Source organism: Cyprinodon tularosa, unplaced genomic scaffold, assembly GCF_016077235.1.
Source record: "Cyprinodon tularosa strain WSP-4 unplaced genomic scaffold, ASM1607723v1 ctg984, whole genome shotgun sequence".
Lineage (NCBI taxonomy): Eukaryota > Metazoa > Chordata > Actinopteri > Cyprinodontiformes > Cyprinodontidae > Cyprinodon > Cyprinodon tularosa.
The window spans coordinates 10,123-32,038 of record NW_024039767.1 but is presented as its reverse complement, the minus strand read 5'-3'; the positions used below and the strand labels follow the sequence as shown (position 1 = coordinate 32,038).

The following is a 21,916-nucleotide window of genomic DNA, read 5'->3' as shown; positions in this document are numbered from 1 at the left end:
GTAAGACTTTGTAGTTGGCCTTTAATCAGCTTTAGTAATGTCTGAGAATATTATGTAATTAGTCATAATTTCACATTTCTGGTTGACATTTAAATATTTTCAATAAAAACAGAGTGGTCAACCAGTCTTAGTTCCATCTACCATAAGGCTAAGACATTTTTTTTTCCATTTTAGGAAATATCTTGACATGAAAAAGGATTAAATGATAGGAAGGAAAAAAAATAAGGAAGAAATTAGCATATCTCAAAAGATGCAGAGGTTTTAAATGTCAGCATGAAGAGTTTGATGGCAAGATATAAATTGCTGCTTTCAAATAAAACTGTGATCTCTCTTTTTATTAGTAGATAGATTTCACCCTTTTTTTCAATTGCATTAAATTCAAACAGCAATGGCTCCAGAGTCCCTGTCTGCATTTTAGTTCAGAACAAGCCTTATTAAACACTACAATGATGTTGTAATCACATCAAAAGTCTCTGTTATTCTGGATTAATTAAATTAACTTATAGAAATAATGATATGATATATATGTATTTTTTAGTTTTCATTTTATTATATTGTTGGTTTTAAATAGAAACAAAATATTCATTAATAGATTAATGTTTTCATTCTTTTTAGGTAATATACTGCAATTTTAAAAGCAGATTATTATGGCCCTATATAGCCTGGTGTAAAGATTTAAGAAATGTATTTATTTGTATTTAGTGTGTACTCTAGTCACTGTGAAAAGTTGTTTCCATCTGATTCCCCCAATTAGGGCTCCTTTTTTACAGAAGATATGCTTTTCTAACAAGATTTGCATGCCATACAGTTTGGGGGCGGGGGCAGAACTTTGCAATGTGTGACTCTCAGCTCCATAATCACCTATAATGAAACTAAGCCTTTCTGCTAGCATAATACCAAACGGGCCACCAGAAAAGACCAACGTTGCAATGAAAATTAACAATGCAAAAGAGAGCACACGTTATATCATTATATTTTATCATCATCTGATTATGCGAAATAAAATTGTCATAATTATTATTTTAATAAACATAAAATAGGCTTCAGATTAAATGTTTGTTTAAAGAAATTTGCAGCAATCTTGCTTATTCCTGCCACTCTGGAAGTGTGAATATAGTGAATGCTGTACCGTGGTCACATCTACAGCTGAAAAGAGTCACTAACCTTGTTGGATGAAACCACAGCTTTTTTTAAAAGGTAGAATATGCAGCTGCATCTGTTGCCCAGCAACTGCTCTTGTCTCACCATGAAGATAAAGTGATTTGCACGGATCCACTTCCAGCGGCTTTTATTTTCTTTATAGTAAGAGAATACATTTCAATGTTAATGTCTGGAGAGTGAGAAAGCTGACAACAAGCTCTTAAATAAAAAAAAGTCTTTGTACCTAGTTTCTAGTCTATTTATTTTTACTATCAAACTGTGGAAGTGCTCCCATGTTGGAATTAATGGTCCAACATTAATAGTTAGTTTTCAGCACTATTTCATATGTCACACAACATTCAAATGCATATATATGTGTATCAAAATAAATTGTTTCTCATTATTTTAAAAGAACGAAGAAACTTGAACAATTAGAACCCCTGTTGATTTTCAATTACGCACTGAATTCATTTTTTTATTCAGTAGGTATATAAAACACTTTTCCCTGCATATTTGATTAAATAGTCGTTATTACACAAGAATCAAAAATTTTGACCACATCTCAGCAATCCAGTTTGGCAACGTGGATGTTTTTTTTTTTATTTCTTAACCTGAAAAAGCACCCAGAATTAATCCTTTAATGTACGGACACCAACCGCCTAGACAGCAACAGTATACTGGATAGGAGATGTCACTGTGTGACGTCTGGCTCACACTAAAGCTGAATCGCTGCCGTGTTCCTTGCACCACAAGGAGCGCAAATCATAAAATCAATATGTATTACAGTGGTCTCTGCATCAAACGCCTGAATATCACCCCCCAAACAGGAAAAGCCAGATGCCAGACAGAAAAATGTTCAGGTGAATTTCAGAATGAAATCAACCCACAAATGTATGCTAATTTGACTAGCAAAAACAAGAATGCAGAACAAAGAGACTATGGGATTATGCAAGGGATATTTATGTGCACCGATAGCACATTTTTTTCCTATTATATTCTGGAAAGAGCATTAACAGATATGAACTTTTTTTGTTTCTCTCAAGTGCCTCTTCTGCCATTCAAGCTGCAGAAAAGACAGTATGGTTGCAGCATAAATGATGTCAGGCTTACACAGATTGCAATGAGCTGTGCAGCTGCGGTGAGGGCGTCACAAGGAAGAAGTGTACACTCAGCAAAAAGGAAGTTTGGTCGGACGCCATCAACTCCTGAATAGTACTTGGAAATATGTCTTCAGCAGGGCAATTTCTCAATATGACATGGAATCTTGTAAATCCAGCATTACTGTTGGAGCAGTACGGTTTGTCACATAATCTAACAAAAATAAATTTAGTTTAATGGCAAACGGCTGTGGTGCAACCACCAGCTACAGTCGGTCTTATGATCGGAGGGGAAAATTGATCCTACCACCAGTGTGTTTGTGTTTTTTTTCCAGCGGGAAATAAAGAACATGGAGCACAGGTGACAAAGGAAACAGTGAGCTGTAAGACAAACTTTGAGAACAAACCTATGACATTTCCTTTTTTACATCTTGGACATGCTAAAGTTAAATAAACAACTCCTGGGCGGTTTGAACACAGGGGAAAAAGGAGAGCTACCACCGGGGTGATCTCTGAACCTACAGCCTTACAGGATTTAACAGATCAGATGGCAGACATGAATAAAACAGAACTGAGTGAGGAAGTGGATGAAACTGAACAGAAGACCAATGTGGTTGTAAATGAAAAAGAAGAAAAGAGACTCCAGATTGTGTTAAAGATTAGCTGCTGATGTTAAAGATTAGCAGTATTTGACCGTCTGCAGGAGGAGAACAGAAAATTTAGCTTATCTCGGACCATACTGTAGTTCACACTTTGCTTTCATAGGGATCGGCTTATTAATTTACACTATTTTGTTCAAGTGTTGCTGCTACACTTTGACTTTTTAAATTGTTTTAATAAGGAAACCGAAACTTTATCTTCTCATGGTTCATTTTTGTGCATGTTTACTTTGGCTGGTGTTTTGTGTAAAATAGGCCACAAAACCCGAAATGTAATGCATCGTGATATCTATTCCCAAGTACTCTTTGACACACCAAAAAGAATAGACTGGGCTCCAGACAAAAAAGTCCAGGTGAATTTCAGAATAAAACCAACCCATCAATCTACACTAACTTGTCTTTGTAAGAAAAAAAGAAACAAGGGCTATCAGATGATGAAAGGGATATTTATGTGCACTGATAACGAGTTTTGCCTACCACCTGTGTGTACATTATTTGCCCATGCTCATCCAAATTCCCAAGGATCCCAGTTAGATTTACTGTTATCATTAATCAATGTGATTGAATAAACAATGACAGAAAAGACTGAAACCGGACACTGCTATCGGTGCCCCACAGATTTGTGCAAGTCATGCTTTGGACAAAGCAGCAAACTTGCATTCATTAATTAATTCATTACATCAATTTCCTTTGGGACAATGAAGTTAATCTAATCTAATTCAACTCAGCTCGGTGTGTACCACAATCCAGGCAAAATAGACCAAATCCCACACAGTGGATGCAGTGTAAGTTTTTCATGCTCAACATAAAATCTCCCCTTGAGGGCTAAATGAATTCCTTCCTCAAGTATCTTGAAGTCCTTTTTTAATATGGCAAACCAGTTTGATGATGAGTAGTAGTCAGGTTTAGTTCTAAATAGGGCTGTCAGTTTAATGCATTAATTACACTGCAAATTAATGTGATATAAAATAATCACGATTAATTTAGAGTGCCAATTCAATGCACAAGCATTTAGCCCACTGAATGACCCGGGCAGTGGGTGGCGGTAATGCCCCCAAAGCTATTTGCCAACCGCAAACAGCAGAAGAAGAAATGAATGGCAAATTTTAGAAATAATGAAGATGGGACTATTAAACACAGAAAGGTAATTTGTATTAATAAAAGATAAAAATCATTCCTGCTCCAGCTTGACATATCATTTGAAAGCAAAACATGTCGGGGGAGGCTGCAGCTGCAAGTGCTACCATGAGCACCCTTCACCAACCAATACTTGCCGAATGTGGTATACAAATGAGTAATGCTACCACAGGAAGAGTGATCATCCATGCACTGCAACTTTGTGATGTCCTAGAATTCAAGTTCTTTATTTGGGTACCTTTAGCAAAGTGATGCTGACCCTCACTGCAAGGTTACTTTAATTCTCTGCCCCAATAGACCTGATGCAAATCAATGAGTCTCTGTACAGAACTTCATAGGCTATGTGGAAGCATGATTGCATGGAAAACTTAAAGGACTGAAGACAATGAGTACAATGTTGGATACGCATAGGCTAAAGGTCCCTTTGCTCTACAAACACATTTGATAATTTCTCTCTCTTTATAATTTCTATTTACTTTGGCTGTATACCTTTTTCTTGCCATTTTGATGGAGCCCCACCACCTAATGACAAGTGGCCGGAAGTCCTTATGGTAGTAGCTTTTTGACCATTGTCAGATAAACCTCCCTAATCAGCCAACTCTGGCATTTGCTTGGGTCATTGTCAAGAAGCAGTATAGCAATAATTCCTTTTTCAACATTAACATATAATTTTCCATATTATAAAAAATTAACATAAATCTTTAAAACTTGAATACACCTAATCATATTTAAATGACTCATTCTCATTGCCCTGCTTGGATACAGAAGCGTGATTGATGGCAGTTTTTCAACTTAAGTTGTGTTTTCTTTTCAGTAGAATCCTATAATACTCCTATAAAAAGCTAAAATTAGGTTAAGCATGCCTGCGTGTTGTCCTGTAAGGAGACCTTTCCCCAGTTGGCCTGACATAATATACAATCTATAATTTGTGGCTCAGGTGTCTCATGCACAACAACTGTGATGCGCAAAGTAGACTTCTACATCACTTTTTTTTTGCATGAAGAAAAGCCATCAAACAATTCTAAATTGTTTATTTTAAATAGCTAATATTTTCTCATTTAGGAGCTTATGGAAGAAAAGTGCAAAGGGCAAAATGTCTTGTTGACATTGTTGAGAGGGTTCTTGTTCTTAAAAATCACTCTACATAATCATTGAGGAGTCAAAGCTAAAGGAAATAAATGTATAAATGAGAGACAATGTTCTTACCAAAAGATTTTTTCAAGAGACATGTTCACAATAATCATCATTTGATAGTTTTTTTTTTTTATTAACCCCCCTCGTCCCCTCCCACCTCACTCCACCCTCCGGATATCATTAAGGATATTTCAGTACTCCATTCAAAACAAACCTGAAGCAGATTTTAAATAACAGTGTAAAGGTACAAGGCTCTGATGGAAGGCCCTTTATAGTTCCCTTTGCTTCTGCATCATCATATGATTCATAGCATTTTCCCTGCATCATGTCAATATTTGACCAGCTGTCAGTCTGACTCTATATAGTCACAACAGTTTTTAAACAGCTTTTTTTGCTGGTATACGTAGTTGTCTGTACAATATAAAATGCTGGAAGTTAAAATGTTTGCTGTTTTGTGCATCAAGTACTTGGTTTATGTAATTTCTTTCTCAAAATAGTCTCATGGGTAGAACATTTTGTAAAGAGAGTAGGGACAAACAAGATGAGATTCAAAAAAGGAAAAAAAGAAAGCCTGATAGAAGGTGGAACCAATCTGAAGACATGTTTGGTCCATTTTTGTCAGGATTAAGGGTCTAAATTAAGCATACAGGCATTCCAGCTGAGAAAAGCACCTGGTAAGCTCTGAGGCAAACATCCCATAAGCTGGTCTGCTGCTGGGATAAACAGGTACAAGCCATTCACAGACACGCTCTAAACATGACATGAGAGGCACATCAGAAATAGACCAGTCCAGCTTAACAGGAACAGATTCTGCCACCAAGCCAAGTACTCTGCAGATATGGGAGGAAGGCCGAGGTTCTGAATACTGTCGCTTAAAAACTCCCTCAATCTTCAAGCAAAATTCCAAGTTGAGCTTCTTGGAAGAATGTCTATTTCTCAATCCTAGTTAGGGGAATGTTACCTGTGAAACCTTAGTGGCAGTTTAATGAGGAAATACATAAAACAAAAGAAAATAAATTTTCAGTTTTGAAGTAGTTACTTAAAATGATAAACTATCACACCCAATAAAGAAGTATACATTTGTGGAATGGATAGTTACATTCAAGAACTACATTTATGGGAGCAATTGTCCACAATTAGATAAATAGTATTGTGAAGTGAACAGTATTTAGCTTGAGTTGGACAGAGAGTTGTTGATAAAGATCTGTATGAACACAGCAGATTGTCTGGCCAGTTATTCTGAGCATGAAACGTTGGATTCTATTTTCTCAAGGTGTAATCTGTCTCATAGTAATATGAGTGCTGACATTTAATGCTTGGTTTCAATGAAATTCAACTTTCTAATAACAAAGGTCACATCTCCTGTACATACAATTGTCTGAATGAAGACTGAGTCTCTCTTAAAAACACAAAGAAATGATTTTCCAATGTAAAGTAAGTAAAACTTAATCAGTCATTTTGTAATAAGAAAAAATAGTTTTGTTTTCTCAGGATCTTGTTAAGATATGTGTGAACCCTAATCTTTCTAAAAATTCAATCCATATTCATTGTTTTCTGCAGTTGATTTGAATGAAAATAAATAAAAGCATTTGAATTAAGCCAGCATAAAGCAACAGCTTTTAGAACATAAATTAGCTTAGAATACAGTTGCAAGGCTTCTGGAGCTTAGCTCCCTAGTATCATATTACACAGAGCTAATACAACTGTATTTATATAAAGAATATATTACACACACTATTTGCTACTTATGTGATTTGCACTTAATTTCATTGAAGCATAAAATGAAGCAAGCTAAATAAAAATTCATTCTTACTTTTAGACTTTTAGAGGCAAAAAGCTGGAGATAGGCACCAGCACCCCTCGTGACCCCGCTTGGGATAAATCTGACAGAAAATGGATGGATGGATGGAATAAGATTAACAAAGTCTTTTTCCTTCCATTGAAACGTTAGCTAATCTTGCAAATACAATACCAATTACATGCATTAAACTATGTGGTTGTAACATCACAAAATGTTAAAAATGTCCAAGCCATGCTAATATGATGGCAGGCTAATGTGTGTAAAACGTATGTGTTTGTAATAATATACATTCAAGAATGTGATGGCCTGTTTTAAAAGTTCTGTAAAACAGAGAACCCCACCTCACAAATCAACTCCAATCATTTTGTACACAGTGTCTCTTTATCACGGTGTAAACTTATTGTGTTTTGATTAATTTCAAATTGCTTGCCGTGCTTCAGTAGAGTGTGAAATGCACTTTCCCTTTTGTAGATTTTCAAATTCTATCATTGTAAATAGGGGAAGGGGTTGTGGGTAGTATGGGGTGGGCAATGAGAATGAACACATGGATGTCTGGTGTAATTAAGGAACTGAAGTATTAGAACAGGCAGTGCCTTCACCAGCTATAATTCATCAAACATGGTCTTAATTAAATTGTTTACACAGATGTCTCCAAGCTGGTTCCACGACCAGTCATCCTATTATAACAATAGAGCATTTTTGCTGGACTCGTAAGGAAGATGCTGTTGACTATTCTCCACAGGGCCATATAAAATCTAAAACAATTCTTATCTGATATTACTTCATTTTAACAAGTGCTCTTTGAAAGTTGCTTTGCATAAAGCCCCATAGTTTTATGCTTGGCTGCTGACAGGAAAAAGGGAAGCACTTATCATTAAGCATTATTGTTTACTGTCAACACAAAGGTAAATCCTGTGGTTTATTGCTAGCTATCTGAAGTTCTCTCCATAATTTCAGTTTCGTCAATCTATAGTCTTTTACAGAGATTTGAATGATGAAACATGAATTGGCTCCATCATGGATGACTAAAAAAAAAAGCATTGTTACATGTGGAACAATGTCAATAGTACTTTAAAAAGGGAAAGAATCCAGTGCTTCATCTGTTTTTAGCCAGTTAACTAAACACGTGTTCAAAGTCTGAGTCACACCTGCCACAGCCAAACAAAGAATGTAGCTGCTGTCTCTATCAGTTTCTTTTATTAGCCCACACCAGACCAGTGGTCTGCCTGCCCTCATTCCCAGTGTTATCTGTGGGATTAAGGGTTTTCTCTCTTTGGCAACATCACTGGCACCCCAATGCAACCCCTCCACACACACACACACCCACACACACACACACACCCACACACACACCCTCACTGCCCTCCGAACATGGTTATACTGATGAAAACAAACACCCTAAGGACCTATACAAAGTATAGGCATGCAAGCACACATTGTCCTATACATGTATTGAAGATGGAGTGACTTAGTGGAGTGAGACAGCAATGGAAGAGTAAAGGTCACAATTAGATATATTGAAGATGTCTTATTTTATTAAGAATGCTTTGTAAAAGTGGAGCATTTGTGATTTAATGCGTTTCCTGGCTTACTTACTATGCAAATGACTTTTAGCCATTAGATTTGTTTTAAAGCCTCCCTGTTTCTTAACATTCAATTCAGTCATTACTAAGATATTCAAATGTATGTTTGTGCAACAACCTCTTCACAACAATACAACAAACTTTCATGGATCTAAAGAAACAGAAAAAAGAATTATGTATCTATAGGTGGACTTTTTATAGGAGTCATCTCCTGCTATTAATTATGTTCGTTATTACTATGCCATCCGGCTTTCTGATTAATGTCTACTTTCTTCTCAAATTTATCTGCAACCCCATGGCAGACTCATCAGCCAATGTCCCCAATATGAATTGAAAGAACATTACAAGGATCACGTTTGCATGAATGCTTGTATTTTTACAATTTCATACTTCCATGCACTGTCACTCTTGAATTAAAGTTCATCCTCTTTCCATCTTTGAAAGTAAATGGTGGAAACAAGTACCATTCAGCATTATATTTAGTTGTGACAAATGTTGCACATTTTCTTTTACGTGGTGTCTAAAGATTAAAAAAGCATGTTTAAGGCATAATGAAAATATCAGTATCAGCTATTAGTGATTAGTAATTTAGAATATGACAAAGACTGCTTTGAAGTATTTTAGGATGGGAGAAAAAGCAGTTCAAACTGGGCTAAGAATTGTCTATGTTTTATTAAGCACTCAAATTGAAAAAAAAAATATTTTGGACTTTATTTTGAAAATCAGTGCATATCCACTGGATTAATCCATCAGTGTACTTTCCAAAGCATGTGTGAAAGAAGCTTTAAGGGACAGTATCTACAAGTTTACAGTTTAACATGCAAAATTAGAGTCCACCATTGGCATCATCTTGACAAAGCCTTTTATTCTAACAATCCAAGGTTTGTTTCTGTTATAAGGTCGCTTTACACTGTTCCTTATGCCACGAATGCTGCAATTCCAAAAACAAGTTGCATGGGTCTGAATGAAGTACTCCTCTTGTGAAAAGTGTTTGCATACTGGTACCAGTGTTGTGAAATTTCCAATTTTCTACCAACACATGGCTGGCCGTTTGATTTTTTGATGATGTCATCATCTAATTTTTCAACATACTAATTATTAATTAATCAGAGTGATGTGTAAATAATGTTATCTTTGGGTATCTGGTGTAATATCTAGGTCATATAGCTATTGAATAAGTACTGAATGTGAACAAAATTTTTGTCACTCCTCGTTTACTGAAAGAGAAACCAACAACGGTCACATATATAGGTTGAATCTGAAAAAAGTACTAATAAATAAGAAAATCTATGTAAAATAGAGTCAAATATTGCTTTTCGATCATGCTTCAAAATAAAGATTTTTAAAAATGTACTTATGAAACAGGCCTGGACAGAAAGCGATCTTGATGCTAGGGTTGTTGTTCTCCTAGGGCCTCCTCCACGTCTCCTGTTGTGCTGGCCTTTCTTCTTGTAGTGTCTCCAGCTTCTGGACACTACGCTGACAGACACTTAGATGTGCCATCCTAAATGAGCTGCACTACTTGAGCTACTTGTGTGGGTTGTAGAGGTCATTTCATGCTATGGCGGATGTGAAGGCACCACCAACATTCACAAATGACCAAAACATCAGGCAGAAAGCATAAGTATTGAGAAGTGGTCTGTGGTTGTAACCTAGAGAACCACTTCTTTACTGTGTGTGTCTTGCTAATCGGAAAGAATTTATACCTGTTGTCTATTCCATTTGCACAACAGCATGTCAAATTATCATGTGTTGATTATCAATCAATGTCCCCATCTAATTGGAGTGTTAGATTTTGCAAAGGTTTGATTTGATTGAAGTTATATTGTGTTGTCTACATGTTCCATTTTTTTATAGTGTACAGTATATACATGTATACGTAAATGTAAATATATATATATATATATATATATATATATATATATATATATATATATATATATATATATATATATATATATATATATATATATATATATATATGTATATGTGTGTATGTGTGTGGGTGTGTGTGTGTGTGTGTACCCATATGAGAGAGAGAGAGAAACCCATTTCCAATAGGCTCCTAGAAAAGCACTTCAGGATGTTGATTAAACTTTATCATCCCACCCCACTTGCCTGCCTCAGGATCCTGCATTATTTCTAAGTGTCATGAGAAAATATAAAATATCCAGAACTGTGTCATCCATTCTTTCCTTCTGCCACTATTTCATAATGCCAATGAAGAAAGGAGAAAAAACAAACATGGATGTGAAATATAGAGTGTTTTAGAGCAGATATGCCACTTGGTCTCTGCTGCATGTCTTCCACTTTGTTTCCAGCAGGGTAAAAAGCTGGACATACACACAAGCACATACACACTAAAAGACGACAAATTAGCTGTCAGTTTTTGCTCTCCATGTGACCTCCAAAGCCAAGAGAGAGGAGATAATGATCTTAGACTAAGGACAGTTATATAGGCATAGATCCCGCCTCCCCCCCCACACACACACACACTAAAACAACCCGGTCCAAGGACTTTAGACTTGGGATTGACAGATCAAGCGGGACTGGCATGAAGATAGAAGAGGGAGAATTTGAATATTGCATTACTGATTTTAGCTTTTAAAAAATGATTTGATAAATTGCAAGGCATGCATACAATTAAGGCTGCTATGATTAAAATTGTGTCAAAGATCTGCACATCCTGGAAAGGCTCTCTTCCATAAATTAGATGAATATTTTGTTGATTAATTTGTCATTCACTGAATGGCATTACCAAAATGCCATTTACATAAAGTGATATTTAGTAAACTATACACTTAATAAAATTTGTTTGTCACTCTACACCTAAACTATTCAAGGTGTATAGAAAGAGGCATAACAACTTGTTGTAAATGGAAACTTTCAAACTACTCAGATTACCTTTGCTGTCCTGTAATTTTTACTAATACTGTATCAATTATATTGTTTTAAGGCCAAAATACTTCATCCTTACAATGGTAGAAAAGGATTTTAAAAAATCAAATTCATCCTAAATTTTGGTTATAATAAAAGTATTATACATTTTGAAACATTTAGTTATTATTTTGTTTTTATTTAGTTTTAGATAGTCTTTGTCAAAATTTGTCTTCTTTTTACCATTAAAAAATCTTTTATTAGTATACAAAAATATCTCCATCGTCTATCAAACACTATTAATAGTGCATGTTTAAATAAATTATATATTCTGACCAGTCAACTGTGTCTTGTAGTTGGCTAAAGTCTTGCTGCTATAACTTAAAACTTTAGCCTCCATACAATTCATCTATCAGATTCAAACTGTGACTGTATCATGCAGAAAAGTGGAACTCAGTGTAAATGCAGGGGGGCATTATAAAAGTGAACTAAATAAGTGACGAAATTTTAGAGGTAACTAAAAAAATTATTAATTGTAACATTCTGTACTTTTTCCACAGCAAACAGTTTTAAAAAGGCTGTTTTGAGATTTAAAGGGGATTTTATATATGTTTGTTTTTTGCAATACTTTACTGTATTTGATTTTTCTATGGCTAGGCATGCATTGTAGGAGTTTCTGCACTTTTCGGGCCGTTTCTCCAGTTGTGCAACTTTGAAATGAAATCGGCCTTTGTGAGGTGTTCGTGAGCCAATCCTGCTGTTGAAGCAGGCCATGAGCTTCTATGAGCTGATTTACCACAACCTCATACAGTGCACATGTGCAAAGAAAAGGAGTTCTTCTTCTTCTTACAGATTGACAAGTCAGACAGATTTCCATCTCTCGGCCTACGTGTGGTTTTTGGACATACAGTGTGAGTATCTAGATTGTATCAGGGCATCCGTAAAGGGCCGTACAGTGTAAGAACATACGTACATTGGGAGCTGTGAACTTTTGAACCCTGGGGACTCATCGGACAGATTTAGCTGTTGCTGTGTACAACTGTTGAAAATACAATACAGTGTTTGCCTGCCTTTAAAATGTTTGATCAGAGCAAGGCCCAAATGTTTCTTCTTTTTTTTTTGGTTTTAAAATATCACTAAAAATTTAAACGTCACACTGGACCCTAACCAAGTGATATGTTCAAGTTATTTTTACAGAATCTTGGATCTTGTTTTCCCATAAAATTTATTTTTTTATTCTACAAATTATTATTATTATTTTTTTTGGCCCATTGAGCGCATTTATTGAGAACTTCTATTTTCTCTTTACCTGAGGTATGACACTTATGATGTTTGGAAGTCCGTTAACATAAGGAATAAGACAACTGTATTTGATATATTTTTGCAAATTTTAAAACTGTCTTAAAAACAGTGTTGTGTGCTTTTGCTGAAAACGATAATCATGCAAATTAACCAAAAGGGCTTAAAATCAATCCCTCTGCATTTTATTTATATTGTATGAGTTTTTCTTGTTTAATAATATTACCAAAATAAATATATTTTGACCGTTTTTGTTGTTTATTTATCTACATCCATATCTCAACAACTAAATTAATTCAACTAATAGCAATTCTTTTAAATATTGATAGGGAAAGCCCTTGTATCCAACCCTGAGACACTTTTTCCATGCTAGGCATGCTAGGCATATTACCTTACTATTGTATACATACAAACATAATTCATTTAAATTATTTTTCACAAACATGATTATGAGACTAAACATTATCTGCTGCAGTGTCATTAGGAGTCATTAAGAAACCATAGAACATTTCTATATTTAACTATAAAGCTATTTCATGCTTTTAGAATGATGTCTGGCTTCCCTCTTATCCCTTTGTCCATCAGAGAAGGCCAGCTTTTTCTAGCTAATGCAACTGTACCCCCCACAATGACAGCAAATAGCCCTGTCGGCTAGATGACAGCAGCTGAGAACAATACTTAATGTTGACATCACTTTATGGCTATTTTAGGTTTCTTCCTTTTATAGTGAGCTGTTTCAAATTGCTATGCTGCTCCCCAGACAAGGCACATATAAAAACATGGAAAGAGGAGGTTCCCTCTGTAGTTAAGAGTCACTTCAACTCTGCTCACCCTCTGGTTAATTTCTTTCAAAGTCCCCAGCTCACCTTTGAATATATTTCTAACATGCCACCCAAGAAGATCGAACCAAAGAAACCTGAGCCCAAGAAGCCAGAACCAAAGAAAGATGCAGCTCCAGCTTCTAAACCAGCTCCACCTCCAGAGCCACAACCTGAACCACCCAAGGAGCCTGACTTTGATCCAAAAAGTGTTGCTATTGAGTTCTCGGCTGATCAGATCGAGGAGTTCAAGGAGGCTTTTACCCTGTTTGACCGCACACCAACTGGAGAAATGAAGATCACATACGCTCAATGTGGGGATGTGATGCGTGCTCTCGGCCAGAACCCAACTAACTCAGATGTACTAAAAGTCCTTGGAAAGCCACGGCCGGAAGACATGAACATTAAGATGCTGGACTTTGAGACTTTCCTGCCAATGCTTCAACACATCTCCCGTGCAAAAGATCAAGGCAACTTTGAGGATTTTGTGGAAGGGCTTAGGGTTTTTGACAAAGAGGGCAATGGCACCATTATGGGAGCAGAGCTTCGTCATGTGTTGGCAACACTTGGAGAAAGAATGACAGAAGATGAAGTTGACAGACTGATGGCTGGACAGGAGGATGCCAATGGGTGTATCAACTACACTTCCTTTGTAAAGCATATCCTCTCCGGTTAACAAGGACATTCAACAGAAAAGAAAAACTTAAAACTTTGTCATTTATTGGATCAGTGTCTAATTTGTGATGATGTTAATCTGAAAGTATTACAAATATGATGGTGTTAAACTAAGAAATGGATTTTAAGGAAAAGTTGATTCTATAAAGTATGAGTCGTTCTTCTGAATAAACTTAAAATGTATCACTTAAAACATCAGTGATTTTCCTTTGGAAATGAAAATACATTGGTTAATAAAACAACAAAAAAAACATGATTACTAAATCCATCGAGAAAAGTGTCTTTTTTATACTAAATACTTAATTTGGAAGGAAAAAGGACAACCTACCAAGAACTGCAGAAAAAGGTGCACTTTTGGCAAAATGTTATGTATATTCTGGTGAAGGAAATAACAACAAATATTTGGTTCTGTCTTTGAAAGGAGAAAATATTTTTTTTTATGGTCTACTTCACAAAAACAGTTTTAATAGGCTTGCTTTTGTGAAGCAGCTGCTTTGATTCAGCATATATATTGTTCAGAAACACCCCCCACACACACACCCACACCCCCCTCCACACACACACATTTCAGAACTGCAAGACAGGTGCACTAAGGACAGACCTCCACAGAATATTCACAGAGCTGGCAATACAATTTGTGTTGCCTTTGTAGGGTAACAGATTAATTTAAACTAAAAAAAGATATAAAAATATAAATCAAGATATAAAAAAAACTGCATATAAAAAATGGCATAGTGATTTTTTTCTTTTTTGCTCAAATTTAAGTTGAAAAAGAGATATTATAGAGTGACAGCAGCAAACAATACTGAGTGTGGAGTTTGAGTAAAAGTTAAGTTATATTCTCTTTGTGACTTGTTTGGTCATCTATGCTGTACTGATGATGTTTTGAAAGAGCCAGACTCGATGTTAGAGAAAATTCAGTTTAATTTATCAAACCCTAACTCTAAATTGAGGATCCTTTTGTCCATGGTTAATTAAAAGAGTTTTGAGAGGGCTCAATTGATCCGAGTTTAAGTAAGGGCAAAGTTTGTGTTTGCATATATTCCTGGTAGTATCACTAAAATCCATTTCATTCAAGCACAGACTTTTTTTTTTGAGGGGGGGCGTCCAAAAGTCAGTTTTGGTCCCCTGCACTTTTTGCTGTCCAAAGACAATGTTACGCTACAGTACACAGACAAACGCCGAGCACTTGAAGGGGAAAAATGCAGCTGAAGTTGAAGCCTGCTTCACTGAGTTTAGACCACACACAAGCTCCTGATTGGCCTACCATCTTCTCTTGTGTGATTGCCTGTCACCGCTGTCACTCCTGAGACGCTCACTTTACAAAAAATCGGATTTGCTAATGAATCGGGTTTGTGATTGGATGGCCGCAGCACTGCCAAAGTCCTATGTGCTACCCTAATTAGAACTGTAGGGTCAAAAGTGTTTTTCTCTACGTTATGGTACGTTTTGGATTTTTGAGATATCTCAAATGGTCCAGGAGTTATTGTCTTAGAGAAGAACATGGATCTGCAAAAGACAACAGACGGTGAGGGAATCTGCTACTGTAAGTTGGGCATTTGTTATTCTCATTGGGTCACATAATCTCGAAGGGTTGTAATATCAGATGTATTGATTTACATGAATCTATGAATTGGTCTCATATGCGTGCATGTGTTTGGTGACTAGATTTGCAGCCAGGCTGTCTGAAAAAAAGAGAGACATAAGAGACTTCTTAAAAAGTCAAAGTGTAAGTAACAGCCAAAAAACTGCGTAACACCCCTCCTAAAAAACCTTCTTAATTTTGTTTTTTTTTTAATCCAATCTAATAATAATTGTAAAACTATATGTTTTAAATCTACATGGATATATTTTGTGAGGAAAGGGATAGCAGAGATGCAAGAGAAAGTGGAGGAAATATACAGAGAAAATGGAGGAAGCAAACAGATATACAAGAAAACACGCTGAACTTATACAAAAGAGTTATATTAAAAAATACTTGTGTCCCCCTCACTAATGAAATCAAAATTTTGTCCATGCCTACAAGCAAATTTATTCAAACTGAATCCACCGATCCGCTGGATTACTGAGGCAGAAACCTTTTTACATGTATCAACTACTTAATGTCTTTTTTTTCCACCCGATTTCTGAAAATTTCTATATTTGCAGTTGATCTGCATTAAATCAGTACAACAATGTAGTAGAACAATAAGTCTTTATTAATTTTTAGTGCCCTTCATTTATGATGCATGTTTGATTTTTTTTCATCTAGTTTTTATAACATGTTAATCTTTGTTCTCTATTTTTTGTGTAAATGTGGAGAGACCAGAGAGAAGCATGCTGACAGGAAAACTTAGCATCTACTCTTCGCAGCTGTCAAGTGGATGCAAAAGAGGTTTTAAGTATGCCGGGCATCCAGCTCCATAACCGGTTGAGAGCTAGCCAGAAATTTAGACCCATCGAGATTAATCAGTAGCTGATAGCTTTAAGCGTCTTTGTCAAATATGTTGAGCTCCTGGCTGGAAGGACACAATAGCTTATGCATTTTCGTTTTAATGCTAGCGTTTGAGAAGTTTCTCTAAAGAAAAGATGGACACAACATGGTAAATATTAATGTCAGAAGGGCAGGTATCCAACAAAACTTTTATTGCTTTGATATCTCCTACTGCTCAGGTTTATGAGTGCAGTATATTAAAATGTCAGCTAAACAAACTACCGTACTCTAGGGCTTGATGAACTCAAGTAGTAGCATAGAGCCAGATGGCAAAAACAAACACATAAACAAAAATTACCACCTGACTTTATTTAGCCTCAGCTCATTGCATACTTTTTTTTATTGTTGTTCTTTTTCTTTGGATTATGTGCTATCATCTTAACCAAGATGATCTTTAACTATATTTCACCTCCAATATTGTTTTGTTTATCTGAACAAAACAGTTTTTAACAATGCTTTATACATGAGATTCCCTTGTGTTTGGAATAACTGTACTTCAAAGTTTTTCTTTTTACACCAGCCACTTTTGGTCTAATTAAAAGGGACCAGGTGTCATGGTTTGGAGCTGTTTGTTGTTGGTTGGTTGTTGTGGTTCATTCTCTCATTCTGTCACCAGGGGCATCCCAAGACTGTGGTGGGCTAGTTGCTCTCTCCACACAGGCATATCGCTTTTACATCATTACCTCTGCATATGAGGAGCAGATTATCAGTCACTCTTCTTCTGAATTTTAACCATTCATGGTAACATCAAGCCAGCTCTACACCCCTCCCTTGTGTTCCTTGCTCTGCCATCTCACTGTTCTTCTGCACAGGCTGCTTGCCCTGCAACCTCAGGACAACCTGTGAATCCACACCATCAGCACTGCTCAACCATCATTAGTCTCAGGACCACAGCCCCACATTTCCTTCACCACAAAACCACCTTCAGGTCTGGATTGGCTCACCTCTTCCTGGCAGTCAACCTCCCTCCTACAAGTCCCCTTACCGTCTTCTAGCCGGATCATCATATTATCCTCTTTTTCAATAAACTAGGTTTATTTTTCTTCTCTGTCTTGTCCTGGGAGTTATCCTTTATTTGGGTTAAAGACTATGGCAGGTTTGTTTTCCCTTTATAGTCCTTTTATGCAGGTGTGAATAAAGATAAGCAAACTTTGTTCTGAACTACACAACCTAATCAAGACTGACTTTTTGAGGTGATCTCAATCCTAGAGTCTCACAAGCAACTGAACCATCAGCTGTCTTACAGTAATTTGCCCTGAAGTGAAACAGCCCCCCATTTAGGAACGCACTCGAACAAGTTACCATGATTTTCATCAGGATATCAAAGTGGGGTAGGAAATTGTTTCTGAAAATATTTAATAAAAGGTCATATTTAATAAAAGGTCATAATGGTCAGTGGGACCCCACTCGGGATAAGCGTGCTAGAAGATGGATGGATGGATGGATGGATGGATGGATGGATGGATGGATGGATGGATGGATGGATGGATGGATGGATGGATGGATGGATGGATGGATGGATGGATGGATGGATGGATGGTCAGTGGGAAACAGATTCCAAAAGGAGTCTCAAAAAAGTAAAAGATGAACAAAAGCCTGCTACTGACCTTGAGCAGATCAACAGAATCATTATAAGTGGGAGCTACTGGCTGTCTGTATGAAGGTAACCTACAATTATTCAACTGTTTGATTATTGCTATGTTTAGCTATAAAAAAGCTTGATTTGTTAATTAAGTCATAATAAAATATGTCAAAGGAAAGGTGCTGGCTTGAGTTTTAAATATTGATACACAGCTTGATTATACACAATAGTAGCCATTCAAAATTTCCAAGCTTTCCTCAAAGGGCCTGGCTGGTCCCCTACAATTTCTTTTTAAACATCAATATATCTACAAAAATATCCTTTCTGTCATAATTTGTGGACATTAAGATCCAAAGAGAAATGCCATCTCCTGGTCAGACCCTGTAATTCAGTGAAATGGTCTAGTCCAGGGGTCTGCAACCTGCGGCTCTAGAGCCACATACGGCTCTTTGGACCCCCTACAGCGGCTCTTAATAGTGGCTAAAATGTAAATAAAGAGCTAAATAATGTACTATTCTTAAATTTTTTCTTAAACACAAGATGGAAAAGAATGACATTAAAAGAACCAGAAGTATGTTTTTAGAAGCATTTGTCTTTGAATTAGCTTGGAATTTATGTGTTCAATATTATTTTAAAAGCTAAAAATACATAATTTGTTGGCAACTAATTTCCCATATGAGATATTAAAAAATTTTTTCACACAGGTTATATTTTTCGGCCCTAAACAACTTTTACTTGGTCGGATTCGGGGCTAAATGGCTCTTTAGATATGAAAGGTTGCAGACCCCTGGTCTAGTCAGAGTAAAATAATATGCAAGACGGGGTCACTTAATGGGCTGGAACTTGGAGGGCATTTCCCTTGAAGTTGGAGGGAAGTGGACTGCTATTCGGCTGGTGTTTGATTGGGAAGGGTCGTTTTAAATGGCTGTACATGAATAAAATCATGCTTTATTTTCATCCTCCTCTACTTAATGAACAGTATTCACTTTCCCGCCTTGGACAAAACCTGACTCCCAGCCAGTATGAATGTATCTGATATTATTCCTCCTCTGTTTGTGAAAAACATTGGCGTTAACACTCATTTGTCTGTTGTGAAAATGTGCCCACTGTCTTGCCCCAATGTTCGCTGATCAGGAAAAATGCCTCAGATAAAGTGGTGCATCACTGTATAGACGTTAAAACTATCCTTAGTTTGAGTGGGTGTAAGGTTCCTCTGTGCATCTGTGGGATCCCTCCAGGTACTGCAGCATCTTCCGAGAAATAACAGCAAATATGAAAAAAATCTGAGTTATAAAACAAATTAAAGAGATATGACTATATTCCAAATTAAATATTAAGGTTTAACAAATGAGAATAAAAATAAAAAGTACCATAAAACTACACAATATGTAAGAAAATCCCAGTTTGCATATGCAATATTAAAAAAAAATTGTTTTCCACTTTCCCACATGATTCTGACGATATATATGGCTTTATGTAAGGATAGCAATGCAAATCCCTTATTATGTTTGTAGAGTCTGAATATATTTGATAAGCAATTTTAAAGAGCTTTTTTTTTGTAGGGGAATTTGCAGTCCAGAATTCTATAAACAGGACCTATCCTCAAAGCTATTTTCATTACCCTTCATTACACACGTTATGCTTACCAATCATCAATACTCTCTCACCATGTGCACCATAACAGCTGGATTAGGGATAGTTCTTAGAGCAATAATGAGGGGTGTGTGAACTTGCTTTCCTCAGACAACTGAGTCTACTCTTCTAAGAAATAAAGACAAATTTTAATTAAGAAACTTATTGTGGTGTTCACACGAACCTTTTTTTTCATGGGAATCTTTTATTTATAGCATATGAAACATCCATCCAGGTATGTTTATGGTTTGTCATTGTTTATAATACAGATATTGTGAGGGTTAATTTAAAAAAAAAAAATTTTGTGGAACCTGCTCATAAAATAAGGCAATGTTAGGAGGTAAAATCACCTTAGAGTCCTGTTCACACTGACAACCATCAACATGGCTTCAAAGCAAGGAAGCGATGAATAAGATTCCCTTTCTTATTGAGATGTTATTCCTTTATGATTTCATCCTTGGCTTTTGCTTTGCCTTAAAAATGTATCAGTTCTGGACTGTTTCAATACCTTTTAGTTAAAGGTATAGAGGACCATCTTTTATTTCCGGGTGGATCATCTAAATAAGTGGTCCCCATAATTGTCAATCGTTCTAGTGATATGTTTATGTAAGGCCGTTCAATGCGCCTGCCCCGTTAGCTATCTTTCTTTTAGCATGTGCACTTTCAGTCGCGTGGTGAGCTCCGGTTTCAGACAGTCATTGAAGCTCACCTTTCTCACTGCGGTTCTTTGAGAACGACCAAGGGTCATAAGAGAAAAAGTATCTACAGTACGAAGAAAAGAAAGGCCTCAGAAGAGGCACATATAAATCAGAATTCTTTGCGTGGAGATCTCTCCTCGCAAAAGCCTTATGCGATTTGCTGTCAGAGCGGCCTGCTGTCGACATAGGCTGCAAAAAACCCAACATTATAGTGGAAAGGAGGCATAGGCGCAATGACAGACAGGAGAGAGAGCTTTTTTGTGTGTGTCAACATACAGTTTGTTGTCTGGGAGAAACTGAAATAGGAATAATATCTTTTATAGAGCAATGGTAGTTTGGGGAAAAAAAATACTAATTACAACAAGGCCTTTTCTTGTATCTTGTATATTGGCTTGTCCATGTATAATTTTTCTGGTGTACTATACAGCAGCACTGGATTCATTTCAGAGGTTGGCTGCCATTTGGGTGTTGCATTACCTCTCTCTATTTATACCTTTAAAACAGTCATTAGATCAAGTTAAAAAGTGTCTTGCAACAAGTCATCTTAACAAGTCATCTTTTTAAAATGGAAATAATGATTTCTTAAACACATTTCAGCACTGAATAATATGGAGGTGCTCTTTTTCCACAGAGGAGTGAAAACTGCTATGCTACAGCATAAAGAAAATAGCCTCTCTTTGTTCCAATTTTGTGGGTAAAGTTCATGTGGTGTTGAACAAATCACATTCTGAAGGAGCATTTTTCCACTCGGTTTGTAGTTATTCTAGTTATCCTTTCGGAATGATAATTATTGGTAAGATCATTGCCTTGGGTTGTTATTCTGAGCTGAGTTTTTGGAGAGCCGTTGTTGGCAAACCAACCCTAGAAAGCTGAAGGTAATCTCAGTGATGATAGTTTGATTGTGTGATGGAATGGTCATATGAGACAGAGGAATTCTCTACATTGTCTTCACCACAGAGAGAACAAATAAAGGGAGGGGGGACTGGGGAGAAGTCCAGTGGCCCTGAGTTGTTCTGATTTGGGCTGCTGGCTCTAGGGATTCCGGCGGCCACAAATGGAACCAAGACTTAAGAAATCAAAACTTAATATGGGGATAACTGCTGAGTGGTATGTTGGTTTTTACATTATAGATAACAGGTTATATGTAGATTATAGTAAAACTGTTAAAACCACAATATGTATCTAGATTTATTAAAACTCACTAAGGAGGCATGTGAATTTGGAGTCACATATAGCCTGCTTCTCTTTTTTTCTTTTTGAAGCATATTTATAACCCCTGCCCAGAACTGCAGATATAATTTTCACAGAGTT

At 36.4% G+C, this 21,916-nt stretch overlaps 1 protein-coding gene and 1 long non-coding RNA gene across 3 annotated transcripts; both read left to right on the top strand.

The window, feature by feature from the left end:
* The first annotated feature begins 13,511 nt into the window (after positions 1–13,511).
* Positions 13,512–14,484, top strand: LOC119777170 (myosin light chain 4-like). Its single transcript, XM_038275970.1, has one exon. The coding sequence runs from the start codon at positions 13,613–13,615 to the stop codon at positions 14,219–14,221; it is 609 nt and encodes a 202-aa protein (XP_038131898.1). The 5' UTR covers positions 13,512–13,612; the 3' UTR covers positions 14,222–14,484.
* Positions 14,485–15,482: 998 nt separating this feature from the next.
* Positions 15,483–17,741, top strand: LOC119777167. Of its 2 annotated transcripts, none has more exons than XR_005279887.1 (3): positions 15,483–15,748; positions 17,310–17,434; positions 17,506–17,741. It is a non-coding gene; the product is annotated as an uncharacterized LOC119777167 (long non-coding RNA). The 2 variants fall into 2 exon arrangements; XR_005279886.1 differs by having other exon boundaries at positions 15,483–15,766.
* The last annotated feature ends 4,175 nt before the right edge of the window (positions 17,742–21,916 follow it).

Coding starts and splice junctions, on each gene's coding strand:
- LOC119777170 (XM_038275970.1), top strand. CDS start 13,613: ATGCCACCCAAGAAGATCGAACCAAAGAAACCTGAGCCCAAGAAGCCA.